The sequence below is a fragment of the Tympanuchus pallidicinctus genome, unplaced genomic scaffold (assembly GCF_026119805.1).
Source record: "Tympanuchus pallidicinctus isolate F22 unplaced genomic scaffold, pur_lepc_1.0 scaffold11, whole genome shotgun sequence".
Classification (NCBI taxonomy): Eukaryota; Metazoa; Chordata; class Aves; order Galliformes; family Phasianidae; genus Tympanuchus; species Tympanuchus pallidicinctus.
The window spans coordinates 6,280,995-6,303,222 of NW_026294627.1; the positions used below are offsets into that span (position 1 = coordinate 6,280,995).

General features: G+C 38.2%; 1 protein-coding gene across 3 annotated transcripts in view; it reads right to left on the minus strand.

Annotated features, from left to right (window-relative positions):
* Window positions 1–21,578, minus strand: part of GRM5 (glutamate metabotropic receptor 5) — a 242,780-nt gene extending 221,202 nt beyond the window's left edge. The window contains exons 1-3 of one of the 3 annotated variants that reach the window (XM_052669479.1): window positions 21,487–21,578; window positions 19,982–20,142; window positions 11,493–12,368 (exon numbers count right to left, since the gene is read on the minus strand). In XM_052669479.1, coding sequence (XP_052525439.1) covers window positions 11,493–12,171 — 679 coding nt within the window. In that variant the 5' untranslated portion in view covers window positions 12,172–12,368; window positions 19,982–20,142; window positions 21,487–21,578. Of the gene's footprint in view, window positions 1–11,492; window positions 12,369–19,708; window positions 19,954–19,981; window positions 20,644–21,486 lie in introns of those variants that run through there. The other 2 variants (XM_052669497.1, XM_052669488.1) reach the window with 2 other exon arrangements.
* Window positions 21,579–22,228: the final 650 nt, after the last annotated feature.

A 22,228-nucleotide genomic window follows, 5' to 3' on the forward strand; every position in this document is an offset into this window, starting at 1 on the left:
GAAATTGTGTCAGTGAAACCGTTCTTCTTGAGCACCACTTCTATTTCTGCACTTAATTTCTCTTTACCAAATTCTGTCCTCTTTCTTCTTCACCTAGGCTTTTGATTTCTGCTTCCTCTCCTCTTACTTAGAGTCTTGGCTTTCACATTCATAGAGTTCACTTATTCCATTCTACAGCCCATCTAATAAAATAATCTGTGATAAAACTGTTACAAGTGAAATTATGTAGGACTCATGTCTTTGGACTGACATCCCAGCAAGACAGAGCAAGAAGAGGACTACCAAATCTGTGCCACTTTGTTCCAGATTGCCTGTAGAAAGAGTATAGGAATGTTGCACTGTTTTATGGATTTTGGCTACCTTTGGCAAGTTTCCTTCATGGACATGATTGGTCTACTGAAACACATGTATGCTGTTTTTTGGGAACATCTTGAATTTTTCTTTATTTATCAGTGTAAATACGTAGATACCAACATATTTGGCCATCAAAACTTCCATCTCACTTTTTATTTCAGTAATGTGTTAAGTTCATTTTCTACATATCTCAATTGAGACACATTAGTCACAGATGTCAAATTAACTCCCTGGTCTGTGCAGGCAAAGATTTTGCATGGTTCTATAGGTACTGTGCTCATACAGCAAACATACCTTTGGGACTTGCACCTGTATTTTAGCTGGCAGCATAATTAGATCCCATATGGTTAATGAAATGTAAACGTGTCAGTATTTTGTAGGCTGAGATTTGTCACACGGAGGTGTTGGATGTAACACCCACTCTACCAACTGTTCAAGACTAGGAAAAAGCTAGATCAGTGAAAAGCTTATATGTAAAAAAGAAATAGGAATGAGCTTTTAGGCTTTCAGTTTTCCAGGCTTTTGGTGTCCACAGTCTGTCTGCCTTCCTAGGGGGGGAGATATGTCAACAAATGTATTTTTCTCAGTAACGTTTCAGAGTTAATATATACTCAGTATCCTTTCCACGGGCATGAACACATGTGGTTGTTTCTAGAACATGTACGCAAACTGTGTGTTCATGGGTTTCTCTGGACTACATTATTAGTAGTATCTGAGTGTTCCTAACTCTGTGGACTACTGAACCTCAAAACACCTCCATCACACATTTGAAATGTGGGTGGTTGGAGCAAATGCTTCCAGGACATCTATGTCTGCCAATTCCCATCCCACAAAATACCAAACTATTATAAAGTCATTGAACAGGCCCACTTGCAGATGGTTGCAAGCATGTCCACAACAAGTCACAGAAGGGGCTGTAGGCACACCCATCATAGCTCAGATCTTGTCAGTTGTTCTCCAAAACTAGCAGATGTCATCATCTCCTCAGTGCCATGCCCCATACTTTACCTACCAGTGGATGGATCAACTTGAGCATGACAAATGGTGCAGCCCCATGCAACTCTGGGGTATCTGAACCAGTGTCTCCATCACGTGGCATTGACAAAGTGTCTGCAATGTTGTCATGTCCATATGTATACTCCAAGAGAACGCTCACTCCACGAGACATCTTACTTATAAATCAACTAAAACTCTCTGCTCCAGTAGACACTGTATTGTCCTGCATTCAAAACCTAATTCACACAGGTCAAATTTTGTAGTGTTATAAATTTTGGCATTTTATTTTGATTCCCACTCCTGAATGGAATATTTGAATGGACCTGAAATAAATGACATCACTATGCTTCCAACTCACTGAATCAGGAAAGAGCCAACTAGTAAAGGCAAATTCACAGCACATAGCAGAGAAGTCAGTAGTCCTTCTTGTCATTGCTTGGCTTAGTGACGCACACACCACCTTTTGTGGACAGAGAAGTTTCAGTATTGGCCTGACATACATGCATGACTCTGAGGTTTCTCAACACATCATCTCCTGGGTCAGCACCATCTACATATCATTCTTCCCGCTGAGTTCTAGCCCTGCCTGAGCAGCCTGTGAACAGCTCACGTAGCTGAAGTTGTCTGCATAAAACTGTTTGTTGAATATACATGAATAATGCATAGAGTTGTAATAAAGTCAGCCTGGGAGCAGGGAAAGAAAAGGACAATGTCAGCCTGAGTGATTCAGACAGTTCTAGTTAACAGGCGAGAGGCCAAAGACAGAAGCAGGGTAAGGAAGGTGACTAAATTAAAGGAACATCCAAGTGGGAAACAGAGGAGGAAAAGATAAATTGTTAAGTCCATAGGTCTTGTAACCTTCACTTTTTCAATAAAACTGCTTATCAGCAGGTTGGTATAACTATAAAGATTGAGATCTTTTGTTGAGTCTTACATAGCTTAGCAAAAGGACCTGGATTTCCAACCTGTTTTTTGTCATTAAATAAATCAGACTTTTATACAAAATCCATAAAGTTGACATTCTTGAATTCATGCTTTACCAGATACCTTCTTTTAAAATACTTAGGCATGCAAAAGCATAGATGCTACTGGATTTGAGTATTTTAGGTGCAAACATTAGCAGCCAAAATCAGTCCCTCCACAGAACTTCTGAGTGAACAAAGCTTTTAGCCTCATATCCAGTGATATATAAAGCATCTGCATTCCTCTTTGATTTCAGTAAGTGTGGAGGTGCTAAGAAAGAAGTTTCTAACCAGTGTTGTACAGTGATCTTTCAAGGGAAAGCTGTGAGAGACAAGAAGAAAGAGAAAGATAAAAAGAGAAAGTGTGAGAAGGAGAGAAGGTGAAAGCAAAAAGAAGAGAGAGAATCTGATTCAAGTGTTCATTTAGACCACTAAACTTGAGATATTCACCATGCTTTCCCTGTATGAAAAGAAGCAGGTCAGACAAGTTGCCTGCCTTTTGCATATCTATGGTAGTGAACTTAGCTTCTTCACAGCCCGGAGCAGTGTTGGAAATAAATAAATACATAAGATGGTTGGAAAAATATGAGAGGTTTGCACTGGAAAGATGGTATACATTCTCATTTTGGGCACACATTGTAAACTATTGGAAAGTTTCTGTTGATGTGAGCAGGTTTTGGATCACATATTTTTGTGTGGTAAAGATAAAAGAGGGGATAAAAGGAAGAACTGCTTACCCGACAAATACACCCTTACCTTCTTTTCTGTTTGTAAAAGCAAATGAGAAGCCTCTGACTATTTTTACTGATTTTTTTCTCTGTTCTTCTTTGGAGACCTCCCACAAAATTCTCACCAGAGTGCAAAGACTGAATGGAAGTGAGAATTGAACAGATCTTAACTGCTCCTCTTCTGTCAGCAGAAGGTATAAGACCCCTTTTCAAGCTTCTTGTTTTCCCTTCTTTTCTGTGCCTAAATAAAAATGCAATCACTTCATGATGTCAGGATGCATCTATTCTGCTTGTTCACTGCAGTTCCTAGATCACAGCCATCTATAACTTTTACGAGCCAGAAAACACTCTGAAGAATGTGTCAGTATGTTCCTTGATTGCTCGCCTCTCTTGCTTACAAGAGTCGTCTCTGAGGCAACGTGGTAGAGAAAAAATGGATGGGACATGGTTTTGGGCTGCTCAAGTACAACAGATGTTTTGGCTAGTAACCCTATGTCAATGTAATTTATAACTAAGTTGGGTATGAAGACTGTTGACATTTATGAAGGCGATGCAGCAAAAGAATTTCAGCTTATATTTCCCATTAAAGGCTTCATCTGAAAGTGAAAAAAAATGTCCTGTGTTCAACTAAATGAAAAAGGTACAAACCTAACAACTATGATACATAATGTAGATCCATAAATGTAGAACTGCTGAAGAATGTATCTACTTAGAACCCTATTTTTAAATGAGCACTTGGATTTTAAAATGTGAATTTTAAAAGACACCTGGACTAAATCTGAATTCTCCAAATGAATAAACTTTAAAAAATGTACACAACATTGATGACCTTTATTTTAACCAAAATTCAATCAGCTTTTTTTCCAAATCTGTGCATTGTATCCTATTCATACAATTATTGACACCAACATATTTGACAGCTTATTTTGACTGAGAAGGGATAAGAAAGAAAAATGTTAAACATGAGGGTAGAAAAAAAGCCCGAAAAAGGGCAAACAGAGATAACACTGAGGAAGGTGAGCTAGTAAGCCAGATGGGCAGAAGCTGGGCTACGACAAAATGAAGGAAGATAACTGTAAAAGGGAAAAATATATCCATACATGTTTATAGGCCAAAACTGCACTGATTTGCTGATAAGGTGCGCATAAACAGCTTCTATGGTGATCTAAAATTGCTTCTGCAGGACTGCAAGCTGAAGAAGCATAAGTAACATTTTCACTAATAAAAAGAGCAAAAAAGGTGGTAGATACTCTTTCAAAAGGATCTTGACAAAGTTAGAAAGATTTATAAAACTATCTATAAGAACAACTTCCTGTTAGGAAAAATATTACTCTACAGTACTTGACAGTACTTCACAGAAGAGACCTGGGAACTGAAGTTCTTTGTTTTAGCCAGAAGATTAGAAAAAAGCCTGGGAAGAGACCATCTGAGAACATATCAGAATCAAGAGGCTATTGGTTGGAGCAGTACAACTGTTTCTTTTGGACAGGAAGGATAATTCACAGTCCAACCAGATCAGCTGAAGTCCTTAAGAGAATATTGTGTGTATCTTTGTTAACAGTATGTTTTAGCTTAATCAATAACTACTAATTGACTAAGAACTACATATTGACATTTTATATAACAAAAGTAATTGTTTCTGCTGTGCTAGACTAACTATAGTTATATGTACAGTTGCTTAAAGCTATACTCTAGACTATCAAAATTGGACAACTGGTTCACCTGTTGTAACTATCTTCTTCATAAATATTTTAGCATAGACATAAGTAATTGCATAAATCCTAATAAAAGGATTCTCTTGCTAAAGTTTTACATTTTCCTTTTGGTGATATCTCTATTTGTATTACTAAGGAAATTTTCCTCTTTGTGCTTCTACTATCACCCAGGAATTTAGTAGAAATCTACCTCAGGAAAAAAAAAAGGTTTTTTTATAAAAATTAAATCTTAGGTGATGGCAGACGAGAAACATTTGACTAGATCAGAACAGACTGATCTACGTATTTTCGCTCTTCTAAGCAATTAAGTTAAATTTTGGCTGTAGGATTCATTCACTGAGGAAGTTCAATAGGCACTTATATTATTAGCTTTGTAGCTTGTCTAGTATATATTGGACTTCAAGCAATAGCCATCCCAAATACTAATTTGTCTACCTTTTAACAATGTATTTGATACTACATGGAGGTTTCTGCAAACATCACCTGAATCATGTATCAGGCCGGTCACAAATGCTGCCAGATACTTGTATTAAAAAGAAATAAATGTATATAAATAAATAAAAGCCATCTATTAGAGGGAATCTTCACTGCAGCCTTCTGCAGTCAGCATATTAAGAATGGTGAGTTAAATCATGTTAGTTGAAAATCAAGGGTGTGATTTATGAAACGCATTGTCTCAAAAATCTGTTGCCAAGGTAGGTTGTAACTGCTTTGTTAATAACATTTCCAATCACTATTTTAATGTACATACTCACAATATACATATTTATAACATTAAGCATTACGACATGGTATGCTTCCACATCACCAGAGGCTGCAATCATATTTTAGTAAAATGGATGCAATGTTATCTTCCATACAGTGTCTTCCAAATTAAATTAAAGCAAAGTCTACAATATTTGGTTTATCTCCAAGATCACCGTATCCTTGTTTCAAATGTTTCAGAAATCAGATAGTCAGACTGCCTTGGAGAAGTCTGCAAAGTTTAAAGGATCCAGCACAGGCCATTTGTCTTTCTTATTCTTCAGAGAAATTGCAATTTAACTGAAAGTAAAGGACTGGTCCTCCATGTATCAATTAATGATCCTTAATTAAAGGGAAACACTCTGATTTTGAAGCAACAGTGACTTAACTCCTACACTACCAAGCCACAAGACAAGCAGTTTAACTAACCTATGACTTTTGGCATTGCTTTAATTCACTACAAATGTAGTCATTTTGGCTTTTAAATCTGACTGCTCCTGAAACATAGTGATTTTTGTCTATGGACTATCTGTTTTTCAAGTGTATGACACATATTCTTTCATAAACAAAATAAATTAGCGTAAAAGAAAACTAATTTCAAAAATTAAAATTAAAAAAAAAAAAAACACCAAAACAATTAATTCATTTGCTCATGGGCAGAAATTAAGCACTGACAAAGGAAAACATTCTCCAGTCTCTAGACCAGTGATTCTTCCATTTTTAAAATAAAGTATTCAGACATACATTTTCATTGAGTTTGAAAATATTTGCATGGAATAGCAATATTCTCGGTGTGTGTGTGTGTGTCTAATTTATGTGCATTTTATGTAAATGTAGCATGAGAAATATCACTCATATTTAAAAATTCAATGAATCTCATTTTCAGTTACAGTATTCTGTGAAAAGCATAGAAAGTTTCTGAACACAATATTTTGTATCTGAAGAAGAAAAAAGGTGGATTCTGAAGGAAAATCTCCATAATCCTATAAACAAAATTTACTCCAATCAGCAGGCTTAAGGTACACTTATTGCAGTTCCTTCATTCGTTTCATCTTATTCCCACACATTATGACTAATTTTCAGTTTGCTCTTTACCCGGTTGCAAAGGATATAGGCAAAAATAGTCTTGTAACCAAGCATGTTTGAACAAATACAAAAGTGAATGTGTGAAATAACACTTATGTGCACAAAAAAAGAGTTCTTTTTCTGTTGTACTTGCTAGAGTGTATCCTAAGAAAAAGAAGGTGAATTACCTGTGTATAAACTTTTATAATAAATTTAAATGGAGGAAAATGTTATTAAAAAGAAAGTATTTTGAGGATGAGTTTGAGCCAATGCTTGTCTGTAGAGCTCTGTAAAGAAAATGTTAACAGAGTAGTTTGCTTCTTCAGGCTGTGTTCAGAAGTAAATCACACCTTTCACATAATGAATTGAAATTTATCTCTTGCCACCCTCAATAAATTTGTACTTCTGTGAGTTTGTGTTTTGCCAGCATATATAACCTCTTCACTTCATTCAGAGAGGCAAATAAATGGTTTCCAATAGCAATGAAAACTGTCATTCATATTATCAATTCATTTGGCTCCAAGCAAATTTTATGCTTACAGGGACTGACTTTGTTTCTGGCTAGGAAGGCCTGATACCAATATCACTGTAGTCAATGTGAGAGCTTCAAACACAACTTTAACGAAGCCTTCTCATCTCAGTGATGGTGAAGAAAATCACATACATTTTTCTCTGATCTTTGGGTCTCAGGGAAAGACCAGAGAATGCTTTCATATGTGAAATGAGGTGCATCCTTTATCTCTTGTAGCAGACAGCCAGATTCTCCCCATTTTCCCCAGTCCTTTCCACTTTGTTGTAGCTTGAAATGGTGAAGGAAGAAAAAGCTGAGGCAAAACTGGTTGCTTGAGCTTCACGGGTCATCTGCATATGCATGGCCACCCAAAATCCTGACAGGGGCCTCTCCTGCACAAGTATTAATTTCCTCAGATGTAGAAAGAAGATAAAGCTAAGAAGAATCCATCATGTACTTTGAAAAACTGGGGGACAAAGCTGCAGGGCTTATTTCTGCTGAGCTGCTTTGCTTCAGAGAGATGCATAAGAGAGGACGAGAGAGTCTTGGCAGCATTATCAACTTAATGTCTATCAGCAATGTTAGTTTAAGCAGTGAAAGTTGTTTTAAGAAAAGTTGCTTTAAATCCACTTTATGTTACAGTGGTTGGAAAAAAAAAAAGAGCAAACAGTGAAGTCAGCTGAGAGAATTAGATCAACATGGAAACAACAAATAAAGTGGTCTCTGGCACACCCTATGTGCTATAGCAATCTATAAAGTAAAATAAACTTGCTTCAGGCTTTAAGGGATAGGTTGCAGCACAAAGAGTTTCCAACCATATTTTTCCTCTTGGCCTGCTCACTCCTGCTCCCCTGACCCACAGTGTTAACACATCTGTTCACTGAGCCACAACATAAGTTGGATTCTATAAATGATGTGGCTTTTCAAAAAAAAGTGCCCTGATGATGAGTGAAGGAGGTTTACTTCAAACACAGATTGGTTCAGAGTAGAACTCCACAAATCATTAAAAGCAAGGAAGAGTTGGAAACTGAGTTGATACAACTGATGTTTCTGAGTCATATCATTCCTGATAGAGCTAAGCATCAGGACTTACAATCTGGAACTGACTGAGACTTGTGAAGATTCCTGACTGGCTTATGTAAAATACACTGTTATATTTACACATGTGAGTGGAAATGACTGTTGTTTTATGACAAATATCTGTCATTTGTTACTCATATTTCTTGTTAATTAGATTGGAGAAATTTCCTACTTAAAATTATTAGTAATCACTGAAAATAATGTTTGCCACCTTCCCATCAGTAGGAAAAAACATTACTGCATTACTGTGAGTGGCTTCTTGCACAACTGGACGCATCACTTGATTAAGTCATAAAGGTAAATTTCAAAGGAGCAAAGCCTACTAGCATCTCTCAAAGTGATTGCATATTTTAAATGTGAAAACCTAAAATTAATATTTAACAACGTTTTCTGCTCAACCTCCCAAAATTTTAATCCAACTCATTTAGCGTGATTGGTAAGTACACAAAGAAACATGCAAACAGAAAGATTTTTGTGATAAAATTATTCCCAAGCATTTATTACACTGGAACAAAAAGAGACCTATAATATTGTCTGATGATGGAACTACCAAAGCAATGAAATAACCAAGAATTTTCAGCTTTTTCTTTTTTCCCAATCTAGCTATGAATGTTAGGACCCTCCCTATCCTTGGAAACCACAGAATCATAGAACTGTTTGAGTTTAAAAGGACCTTTAAATGACATCCAGTCCAAATCCCTTGCAATGAACAAGGACAGCTATAGCTTCATCAGGTGCCCAGAGCCCTATCCAACCTGACCTTGCTTGTCTCAGGGATGGGGCATCCTTCCCAGAAACCAGAAATCTCATGTTGGAGTAATCTGGCTACAGCACAAAGATTAGCTAAAGATATTGAGTGTAGACTACAGAATTATTGGAGGTACTTAATTAAATTCCAGTGTAAATGGGAGAGCAAGATAAAAGGAACAGGAATCTATTTTTTTCCTGTTTTGAATTAGTGAATGTGAATGTAGGGCACTAATTATAGAGGCACTATTCAGGATATTTGTAAGTAAACAATTATTCTATTGAAAGGAAATTAATTCAAAACTTAAAGTAATCCATAATATATCTCTTTTGCTTGCTTACTGAATTTCCTTACTTCAGCATAGCAATCTTTTTTTTTATTTTATGGTGACTTTTTTGTTTTGTTTTGTTTTTTAATAATCTTTTTGTTCCTGGAAGGGACAACATCTGCCATAACATTTAAAAGTGCCCAGAACATCAGCTTTCAGAGAAGTACCTTCATTAGCTTGTATTTGTCTATCCCATTATACATACTATCTGTTCTACTGTTACAAAACACCTGTATGATGCTATTTGATTGCAGATTGTACTCACCATCATGACCAGACCATGTAAATAGAGTACAAGATTCCTGTAACTCAAAGGTAATGTTCATTCACCAAAGTCCAGAGTTATACTGCTGTAAATACGGCACGAATTGTATGAGGCCTCAGGTATTAACTGTACCACCTATCTTGTCCACTTAGATGTGGGTAGAAGTAGGCAAATCTTACTGAAGTAAAGTCATTCATCGGCTCTTCTTCACACTCAACTCATGTTGCCCACAGCAGCCACCTCCAGTTTTGATCCTTGCATGTCTATTCCCTTTTTTCCAAAGCACAGAGCAAGGTTACTTTACCATGAGATTAACATGCCATATGCTACCATCTGCTCCAAGAAGAGTATCCACGGGAAGTGGCAAAAGTGAGTATTTTCACCCTATGCATTCAGACCTTGACAAAAGCTTGACAATTCTCCGCTGAATATGTAAGCATCTCTGCTCAATAAGCAGAAGATATACATACATACGAAAACTACACAAGTTTTCATAAGTAGTCAGGATATACAATCTCAAACTAATGCAATGCATCACTGGCATCATTTTTTATTGTGATATTATGCATACACATTTGTAGAGGAAAGGCTGCACACCAAACTATGCCAAAGGCATCAGCAGGCACAGAGTAGTTTCACTACATGATATGACATAGAGTGATTTATACATTATTATTTAAACTGCTAATATACTCATGCATCCCCAGAGAATAGAGACTGAAGTTATTTACCAATCTTCATTATCATGATGGAATAATGATTACAACAATCTTCATCTAAGTTCTAAATTGCATTTTTTTTTAACACTGGAGAATGAGCTCACTACGTATCTGTAGGAGTATAATAATTTCTGCATACTTGCATTCAACCAGCGTTCTACCAAAAAGGGCTTTGAATAGTATAAATTCTGCCAGAGAAGCATACTCCGTGTGTGGGAAGGACAAACTGCTTTTTATTGGTTGTAATAAAGCCAGCAGCATCTGCTGCTGTTCAGCAACGCTGTCACCAGTACTCAATCTCTTAATAACGTGGTGTTTTTTTTCCCCCAGATCATATTCTGAACCTGTCTGAACAAAGGTGAGAACCTAAAATCCATCACACAAGCTAATTCAGAAAACATATTACACTGTGATGCCATTAAACAGGGACTAGTGAAACTTTCTCTTTAGGCAGTATGAAATTGTAGTCACTCACAGCAAGATAAAACCACTCAACCACAAGGAAGAAAGAATTCATGTAATCTTTTCCATAGCATTTCCTTTTAATTGTACTCTTCTGAGTGCTAGGCAAATAAAATCAAGCTCTAGCTGAAATTAATAAAGAGAGAAAAGAAATACAGTACATAGTTCTGATTTTCTGGAAACCTGATGGTGTGTGAAGAAGACACAAGGAGAATTCTTTTGCTTATTTCTAAATCCAATGGCTAAACACAGAGCAAGGAGTGGCTGCAAATACTCCATGGAGTACTATAAAATGGACAGAAACAGTACTGATCTGAAGAAGCTAGGACGAATTGCATTCGGATATTAACCAGAACCACAGGTCTTTTAGCAGTCAAGCCTCTGTGGCTCTAGTAGTAATCATTGGTTTAGCTACTGTTTCAAAGGATGATTTAGCTTTCTTCAACACTAGAAATACCAAGCACTTTCTTGTTACCCACTGATTTCAATATAGTCAAAATTGTTATTCCACATATATATATTGAATGATCGAAGTAAAATAAATTCATTAAATTAAGGTTAAAAAAAAATAGGAAACTCAAAAGTAAGCACACAATTTCTCCTTTAACTCACACAACCCTGTTTTTCAGTGTTTTCAGTGGTTATCAAAACAGTGCTACCTCAGCTTGGTACTTAACCAAAATTAAGTGAAATATAAGTCTATGCACTTGATAATTGACTGACAAAAAATATCCATCCAATTGTCATCATGTATCTCTCTGATCACAACAAAGTGGTTCACAGGCATCCTAATATGGGAAGAAAAAGCCTCTTACCTTCAGTGTGTACAGCTGAAACATAGGTCCAGTTATAGCGCTTGACAATGTCCACCATAGCCCGTGCTTGCTGTGCATCAGATGGTACAACTCTCATAAAATACTTGAACAGAGTTTTGTCGCTTAGGTCCATGCTTGTGGCAGAATAAGCAATCTGAGGTATATTGAAAAGCTGCAATAAGTTCTGGACCTGGATAGCAACTGAGCTAGAGCCAGGGCCAATGACACCAACAATGGGTTTCTTGGAGTGGAAAGATGATGAAGATCCATCTACACATCGCACCATCCCTTCCTCTTCTTCTGATGAAATAAGAGAGTCCCTTATAAACTCAATGCTTTGCTCCAGAGCCACAGCAGAATGCCAGCAAGAGTCCCTTATTTCACATCCTAGTGTTATATTTGGCAACAGTGTTGGGTCCAAATTAATTCTGTCAAGGGTATGTAGCATTGCCTCCACTCTCTGAATGCCATACTGCTCTCTTACCTCTCCACATTTCCTCTCATGAACTTTGTCAACTGTTGGTTGGTGGTGGACAGAAAACAGAGCTCCAATGATAATATCACCTGGCATGTGTGCAACCACCCTTCTTTCATTGGCCTGTGCAGAAACCAAAAGCCTGAAGTTCCCACAGACATCTTCCTTCAATAATAGGATTGCAAGGAACAGCAAAAGGACCATTTTAGGAAATGGTTTAGGCTGGTAGAGACAACATGGTTGAACAAAATTGAGTTGGTCAAAAGCAGTTATCAATTTTTTTGGATAAACAGAGTAGAATGCTGGTTAATCAGGAGTTTGCACGTTTTCTCTAAGGTGTCACCATCATCTCCAAGTAGATAGCGATGCAGAGCTGTAAATGTGATCATAATCCTCATAACCTTCAAAAATGAATAAATAAAAGAAATAGATTTAAAATGAGAAATAAATTCAGCTTTGTAATCTTTATTGAAGTTGCTCTACTGTCAATGACTGTAGTACCTAGTCTGCTCTACACATTTGTTTCTATCATTATTCAAGCTGGAAAGTTTTGTTCTAGTTCAGTGTTTTGCAATCTTAGGCTTGTAATTCTGCTGATATAAACTGGTGTCTTTCTCTTGGATGCTTTTAAAAACTCTTTGGAGAAATGTTTTCAAAACTGCAAAATACAGACAAGTATTGATTTCCAAATAAAGATATTGCCATTTCTAATACATCTTTGAAAACAACACTCTTTACCTACAGATGTTTCCCATGTCGCAAATGTCTCTGTCATACTAATGCACCTCATTCAATACTGTGTTATCAAGTACAGCACTAGAAAAAGTTTTTTATAAATAAAATCATTCCTGAAATATGATCAGAAATGCAGAATCTGGCTTTTATACCCTGAAAATGTTTTTTCTTTGTAAGCCACAACATGAAACAAATGATCTTTCAAGTAAGCTAAGATTAAGAAAGTTGATCTATTTAATAACATTTGTTTTTATTTTAAGTATGAATATTTCAGCAGAAGAATGACAGATTCATTTCAATTCTAAAGCAGCAGAGTGAAATCATTTAGATACTTAAATCAAAAATCACTAAGAAGAAATTCAACAAATCTCTTTAGGGCTCTATACAGGCTTCACTGTAGAAAGAAGAAAGCACAGATACTATATAGGTGCACTGATGCCTAAAATATTTGATCTGCTACATTTTCTGACAATCTGCAATGTGATCATCACTCAGTTTTACCACTGGCAAAGGATCAAAGAAAGAAAGGAAGAAAGAAAGGAAGAGTAAGAATAATGATCAGAAAAGATTAATCTCTTAGGCTGTGATCAGTGAACTTGAGAAGACACTTGAAGATGTTCTGTACCTAGCAGTGCAATAGTCTGCTCCTGGTTTTAAACATAGTGCTTAAACTGTAGTTTTGTCCAGCCCTAAGCTTGCTAGTGGATCCACTGATAGCAAAGAAAGTTAAACACACTCTTGCATCAAAGAAGATGCTGAGCTAGTTAGTGGACCACATGCCCAGTCTCATTATTTGCAAAACAAAAAAAAAAACCAAAAACACTGTAGGACATAGTATAATCTCAGTTTCACTTACATAAATCTTTTTTTAAAATAATAACGTTTATATAATTAATGTACGTAATAAAGAATATAGGATTTTCCATACGTTTCAGATCCATCAGTAATTTCTAATCCATTGATACGATTCTGATAGCACTCAGATGTTGCAAAGTGAAAGAAACCTTTTGCAATGGAGAGTCTACCTCTGCTTTCTCCAGTGTCAAATTCAGCAGGAGTAAAATCCCGTATTTACCACTCATCGCTAGAGCATTCAATACACAGTGTCACAATGAACATCTTCCTGATTCCAGCCAAATCTAAAAACATTTTTCTGCTTTAGGTTAGCCTTATTTAATTATTATTGTACCTAGGCATCTGTAAATTGTAAAGTATTTACACAAAGGCAATCCTACAATTGTGTCAGTATTCCTGAATGAAATCCAAATCTTTAAAAAGATAAAACATTGAAGAGAAATGGTCTTGTAATATGAATTGCAATATTAATAGGTTCATGTAATATTAATTTCTAGTAATAGAAAGTGATAATAATGAAATAGGATTCAGACAACTGTAGAATATTTCAATACTTTTTTTTTTTATTATTTTTGTGAGTTGGATTATTAATACTGCAATCCGTTGCTACTATGGAAGAACAGCAGATCAGTTCAGGTTAATTAGTCTCTAATTACAGAATATCACTACTGCTTATGTGTTCCAGTTGTTTGTTCTGTGACACTGAAGATGATACTGTCTAATTTGTAAACAGTCTGAAGGATGAATGACAGGGCATATCTTAGTACAATATCACAACATTCCTGTACCTCAATGTAACATTTCATCACTTAAAAAAAACTTTTGCTTATTGTTAATGTGTTAGCATTTAAACAGAAATAGTAATCTGCTATTCAAAAGCACAGCACAGAGCCTGTCTATATCTAGACCAAATGCCAGCCCTGCCTCAGACTGTTACAGCATATACAATTACATGTCTTTTTATAACCTAGCTGCTTATGCAGCTGCACACGCACAAATAGAGTCTGGGGGTTTGGAATGAGCTTGTGATACAAAATGTATCTAATCTTAACTCATAATTTTAATTCTACAATATATATTGCCGAGACTTCTGGCCAGGTTTACTGGCACTGTCCACAGCTTTAAGTCTATAGATTAAACAATTTTCATACAGGATATATGGGAAATAGAAGGCAGCAGGGACATCTTTATCTTCTTCACTCCAAAGAACAGCTGTTTGTTCTCCTCTGTCTACAGTTGTATTTATCTATATAGCTTGCAGGGTAAAGAATGAAATAAAGCTGATGGTCTCCTTTATAATTCTAGTTCAACAGTAATAGCAGATAATCACAACGGAGGGCTCCCAGGGCCCAACAGCAAGTTATGAAACCAATCAAAACCTTCCACACCATGGTATCCAAGGGGAAGAAGGGGCCAGATGCCAAGTGAAATTGCTCCTGAATTAATGATCAGTCTTCACATGTTTTGCTGTACTGCAGTGGAAGTCAATTTACTTGGGACTTTCAATTGTTGTTACTAATTGCACCAAAAAACCTTCTTCATTTACGTAGTATTAGATTTAGGACTTCAAAGCATGTGATCTGAATGCCTTCTGTGGGCTTCCACAATGCAGCAAAACAACCTGTAATTTATACTGACACAGGCAAGTGAAACTGCTAAACACTACAGATTTTAATTTTTACTATAGAGATCTGTTTCTGTGGGCTTATTCTTGCCCTCACAGTCCTAAAAATCACAGGCTGAGGTCAAAAGAAACCTCTGAGGTTGTCTGATCCATCTACCCTAACCAAAGCAAGTTCAGCTAAAGCAGGTTCTTAGGGTCACATCCAGTGAGATTTCAACTACCTCCATGGATGGAGGCTTCACAATCTTTCTATGCAGCTAATGTTTGACCACACGAACAGCAAGGAGGTTGTTTTCTTATGTTTAAATGGAAGTTCTCACATTTCAGTTCATGTCCATTGCCTACCATCCTTCCACTGGATATGACTGGATATGCCATTCAAAGAGGGTAACTGCCTTGAGGGTAGTTAGGCAGCTGATCACATTCTAGGCTAAAAGATGGCTGAGCAGAGACCCGATAGACTAAGCACACTAATTACATTTCCTGGAGAAATCCTCCATCCTCCCTGAAAAGATGACCAAGGGAACTGTTCAAATATAGTTTCACTGCAATCGTATCCCCAAAGAATCTTATACAAGTTATTTTGATTTTTATTCTTTCCTCATACTGGAAGCTTATTATTTTAAGCAATATGATTACTACAATAAAATTAAGCAAAATTTTATGAGCTTAAATATAATTCCTGTGTTATTACGGGTAACCTTAAAGAGAATTTCACTATGAGAAAATTGAGAACAGAGGCATCAATAGCATCATAGACAGTAAACCCTTGAACACATATATAAAGAGGTAGAAATCATTTCCCAATTAATAATTTATCTGCATTTACTTGTTTTTGTTGATGGACAAGCAAATCAATATGCACAGCACTTTGGGTCAAATTTACTTTTCACACTTCAATTTCTTTAGCATCAAGAGAGTTACTATTAATTTACTGCAACATAGACAAAATGAAATCAGGCACTTAATTACTGGTCTATCAAAGTTCTTAGCTTATTCCAGCTATGGATCTAACTGTAAATTAATTCTGAAGTCCTCTGCAATAACAACAGATGACAGGCACTCAGGTTTCTGTCCTTTGCTGCACTCAGAACAATTGCAGAAGTAATAAGGTGAAAAGATGATTCTGCCTATCTGTTCTTTGTTCAGCCTTGCTGTAGTCAAACTTTTATGGGCTACCTAGGTGAAGACACGATGAAGCACTCAACAATTTCCTGTAACCTTTGCTCTCTCCGATAGTAAAAACTTTATGCTAGCCTCTGCTAAGAGAAATTCTCAGCTGTTTCTTTAGGGCAGAGTTCCAAGTACTTCATGTCGAGGTTTAACCGAGTAGAAAATGAGCATCTGTAATATTCCATGAAACATCACACAACTCTTGAAATGATTTATTTTAACCTGAAATGCAAGTTCATCTATAATTAGTCTGTGCAGACCAAAACAAAGAGCCCTCATATCTAACTGAATTAATTAGATCACAAATCCCACAGCAGTTCACAGAGGGATGATTTTGCACTGTGTATGTGGCTGCGAGTTTATACATGGAGGACATCTGACTTTTCTTCTACCACAGCAGGTGTTAACTGTTGAAATTCATAGAGAGCCTCTCTGTGACTTACATTATTGTGATAGCGCCCACTAGCGACTCCAGAATGAAGGAGTCATTTCCATAATCTGAATTCTGGCTGTGTAGCTTCTATAGGTAAGATACAAAATGAGCAAAGGGAATCTACTTTGTATCAGGAAAAAAAATAATAACAATAATAATAAAATAAAATAAAAATATAAATACTATTGTTCTTTTATTTTATTTATTATTAACTGATTAGAGTTCTGCAATCTTACAGCCTCTTAGTTCATCTTTTCTGAGTCTACTGGCAGATTAAAATAATAAATAAAAAATGCCAGATTACTGAACACAGTGCTTCGGTGTAGTGAGAACTCAGGACCCAATGGAGGAAAGCACTTAGAAACATGCTCAGTGCTAAATGCATGAAAAATGCTGTTGGTCAATCATCTGCAAAATTTTATCTGAATTTAACGTCACTTTGTAGGATTTTCCTGATTAGATAAATCATTAAAAATTATGCTCCAAACCCATTGATTTGTAGAGATAAATTTTATTTGTAGACTATGAACATATAGCTTACATATAGCCATAGAACATATAGCCATGTATCTGCCAAGAAAATGCTTTCCAGGTATTCATTTACAGCACATACTGCAATTAATTCTGTGCCTTCAGATGTCAGATAATAAACGTCAATATAGATATAGAAATGAATCAAATCAATACACGCCAAGGAACTAACCCAGATTTCATCATCAGAGGAAAAAAAAATTAAACACACACACACACACACACACAAAACAAGCAGAAACTGAATTACTGGCCCTACATCCTACCATTTTTCTTCATAATTGCAGTGAAGATCTTTAAAAGGCAAGAAGATAGAACTGCCTTAGAAAAGTCATTACATAAGAGAGACTTCTCAGCTCTTCTCAACAGGGAGCGATATGAGCAAGAAGTGTACACTGAAGTTTCTAAGGTGCTAAGAGTTTGCTCAGTACTTCTGGCTACTGCCATTGCAAACACAAAACATTGGGTTCAGTCTATTCTGGCAATCTTGTTCCCAGTGCTATAGGGAGACTCACATTACAGAAGATCCCACACACTTACTTGGAGGTAGTTTCTTTGGTCACACAAAAATCTGATGCTCTCAAATGCTCTTTAGTTGCAAAACATGATTGTGAGCACACAGGTATGTTTTGAGATTTCGACTGCCATTTAACTTTTCCATTCACTAATAATAAAAATAAATAAATAAATAAATAAATAAATAAATAAATAAATAAATATCTTCTCTGAAATTCAGTGGGCATTGAATCAAGCACTTTGACGAGGAAAACAATATTTTAAAGGGTAGACACTATGAAACAATTTCCTGCAATTTTGCTTAGAAATAAACTAAGCACACAGATGAATTCTAACCATTTGGTCTAAATAGCTACTGAAAATAACAGACTAGCGGATTGATCTATGCGTGTCTTCACAGATAATAAACATAGAATACTAGAATTATCATCAAGTTCCTTAGCAATCCAGGAAGTCTCACCACCCCACACACACTTTCTGGTTAATGAAACATTTTTTTTTTTGATGTGTAGGTGCTTAACATTACAGCAAAACTTGCAGTGCTTCCAGCAATTCTGCTAAATATGCTACTTATTACTGCCACTACCAAAAACCTGTTATACCACATGATGCAGAAACTAACAGCTCTGGTGTGATTTTAGCTGTAATTCTGGACATTTTATTAGTTAGCAAAACTGTATGATTTGTAGGAAGTGATCAAACAAAAGCAATAGCAAATCCAAAATATCATCTTCTGGTCAGTCACAACAATAGTCACTTTGAAGTGACATTCCTGCACTACCACTATATCAAAAAAAAAAATCACAAATAAAATGACAAAGAAGCTTCATAGAGACTCAAGAAATATTTTCTGATCATCTGAAATAATGATTAGCACCGGCATCCCTAATTACATAAGCATGTAGTTAAAATCTTTGAGAATGCACAAAATATTAGTATATGACTGAAATGTTTAGGGATACAGTAATAAGAATGAAGTCATAGAGAATAATAATTTAAAAACAAACAAAAAATGTTCACTGGCACTTAACTCCTTTATACTCCTTTATACACTTTCTCGTTTGAGGACAGCTTAAAGCAGTGTATTTTCAAGGCAGTCCTCTGCCACTTTGCTATCGAGATGGTCCTCCAGCTACGTCCTCAGAACTAGAAAAAACAACTATCCATTCTCACCACCACATATCCCCACCAGAAAGCCCTTCTCGAGGAGGAGGAGGAGGAGTGGAAGTGACCCTACGGGAGCGAAGGAGCGCCGGTGTGGGGACACGGAGCTGCCGGCGCTGCCCATGGTGCTGAACGCTGCTTTCCACCCGCCTCGCGGGCTGGTTGTAGCGGAGGGGGAAAAATAATCTAAAAATCAACCAGTGGCTAAATGAATAAATATATGTATATAAATGACACAGTTGTCACAGTTGTCTTAAGGACAACCTTTTTCTCTTTTTTTTTTTTTCAGATAAACTAGATGCATAGAGCCGGCTCATAGAGGAAACTATTGGACAAGGTTAACTCCTAGAATAGCTACCTGTGCTGCTACAACTATGTGTTTGTGCATGCAAGTGTATATGTATGCGTGCACACTTGTTCTTAGGTATCTGCCTCCCTAAAGGTATCACAGTCCCCCGCAAGCCTTAATGAATCGTTTTAACATGCAGAGACATTAGCTCCAGTTATTAAATAAGGAACAGAGGGGAGTTGCCGATCAGAGCCAAAGTGATTCGTCCCAAGGTCACATAGAAAAGTCAATGGCTGGGCTTCGCCTTGCTGTATCTGGAAAATAAATTCATTCCATTTCTATTCTTTCTGGCAAGGCAAATCGTTACTGGCGAATAGAACAGCTATATCACACACACCAACAAACCCAGGTATTGCAGTACCTGAATCGTCTTCTGCCCTACATATAGCCCACGCCTGGGGAGGGGTCAGTGCCCATTGCCTTCCGACGCCCAGCCCGCCGATGTCCCAGCAACCCCGAGGTGTGCCCCACAGTCTTACTTGCCCCCCCTGTAGTCGTGCTTGTCCTCCAGCAAGCAGGGCACGGAGAGAGAGCAGCCAGGGGGGAGGGAAGGGAAAGAGTTCCTCCTGCATTCACATGCTTTCTGTCAGTGGTCAGGGGCTCATAAATTCCCTCTCCCATTCCTCAGCATTACCTTGTGGGTGGCAGCAATCTCTTCTTCCTCCAGTGGCGGCAAAACAGTCCTTTCAGTGGCAGCAATCAAGACCGGTAGGGGTAGGCACCTCCTTTTTTCAGCACGGCAGAGATAGCATTCCTCACACAGACCGTCTTGAGCTGAATAATCCTCAAATGCCTCTGCAAAGATCACCAGCAGGTGAGCCCCGCTCGGCTCGCATTGTCACTCCTCCAGCTATGGGCACATCCTGTTTTCTTCTGATCATAGGCAAATGCTGAGAATCGAGGATCTTACCCCCGCGCCTGCATGCACACACGCACACGCCATGCAACACTCTCTTCTCTCAGCATCGCCCAAGTCTCATTTGTAAGAGGCGTGAATGGTCCCTAGATTTAAGGGGGAGGAGGAGGGAGCGAAAGCCGTGAGGAGGAGGAATAAACAAACAAACAATGAGACGACAGACGGGTCTCTGCTCTCTGCCACCTTGGTCTTCCTAAATACTTGCTGCAGTTTGACCCACCTGCTTAAGCACCTCAGCCCCTCCTCACGCTTACACGGCTCCAACCCCTGCCTTTCGCAGGGGTTAATTCTGCCTTTTGCCCTCTCTCCAGGTGCTCGGAAGGTTGTGAAGTCGCCCTATGAAGGGGAAACCTCCCGCCCGCACCGTCCCTTTCCAGCAAGCAGGGAAACGGAGCTGGGCTCAGAACAGCATCACCCTAAAAAAAAAAAAAAAAAAAAAAAAAAAAAAAAAAAAAAACTATGCCTTATTGAGGATGGTCTGTTTTAAACAAAGACACGGGAAAGAGTTTACCCCTGCAGATCCGATGGGCTTTCAGCGATTTCGCTACATCGAATTTTCACATCCTCCTCTCCGAGGGCCGCGCCACACCTGTGGGTCCGGGGGCAGGAGGGGGCAGGGGGCTCGCAGGGAGATCGCCGGGCTTCAGCGCAACTTTTTAGTGCCACCAAGTGGCACTCCCTCCTCTAGCAAACCAAGCAGCAAGCTCCGGGCTCTTCCTGACTAGGGGAGAAAGGGGATGCGAGAGTCGACCCCTCCCCACACGGTTTATGTACCGCTATTAAGCAAAAACGACAGACTGTTGGCTGCGGGAAGAGCAATTTGCCCTCTCCATCCCTCGCCCCTCGTCTTGCCTGCAGGGCACAAGGAACAGTGATCAGACAAAGGCAGCCGGGGCTGACAGCTCCACTGCGGGATGTGCCCCTCTGTGCCACCTGCAGCCACTCCCTGGCCACCCAGCCCCTTTCCCTCAGCACCCCTTGGACTCCCTGGCCCCACAGCGTTACCGTTCCCTGCCATCCCCAGACCGTTTCGGCAGACCTACAGGCATGTTTCCTCCTTGCCTACCTTGTGCCCCCAAACACAGTTCTCTCCATCCCTTTTTCTTCCTCACCTTCCCAGTAAGAAAAAATACAGTAAAGCTCTCCACTGTTAATTATTAGTCCCCCACATGTGCACCTTCCCTCAGTTAACCCTTCCCTCCCAGAGCTAGCCGAGGATTTACCTTCTCTTCCAGCATCCCTGCATCCTCACAAAGCTTCCTCCCTCCCTTTCTCCTCCCTCTCACATCTGAGCCCAGCACATCTCAGCTCCTGCTTCCATTCAAATTCAGATGTCCCCCAGAGGGTGGGCAGGGACCCCCAGCACAAGATTGTGCAAAGTGGGAGTGTGGGTACACGTGAGAGAGGGACCCTGAGCCCTAATGAACTCAAAACCTCTCAACACTGGTGCTTCATCAACAGCAAGAGCAAACAACGACAAACCATCACCAACACAATCCTGAACAGGGGTCACTTCTTAATTCAAAGCTATTCTTGGTAAATAAATAAATAAAGATAAATTAAATAAATAATCAAGCAAAATGGCATTTAAGTAAGAGCTGATCTGGCATTTAAAGGCGGTTGGGTCCGAGCATTTATGAGGCAGTATTTGCAGGGGAGGATTAGCTCGCACATCCATTTTCAGGAATTAACAGTCATTCTCTGTAGCTGCACCACAGCTTGGCACTCCTTGCTAGTTCCCCACTCTTTGGGTTAAAAAACACTGCTTAAAATATTATCTTTTTGAAAAATAAAAAGAAAAAATACCAAATGACCCAAATCCCAGCTGCTATTTGATGCAGTTCCCCAGTGTGCCTGCACTGATATATTAAAGCTGCACTGTGTGTCCTCCCCTATGCTTCTGTTTAGCTGGGGTAACTTTGATAAAGTTGTTGGGGAGCAGGAAAAGAGAGATATTCTTGCTAA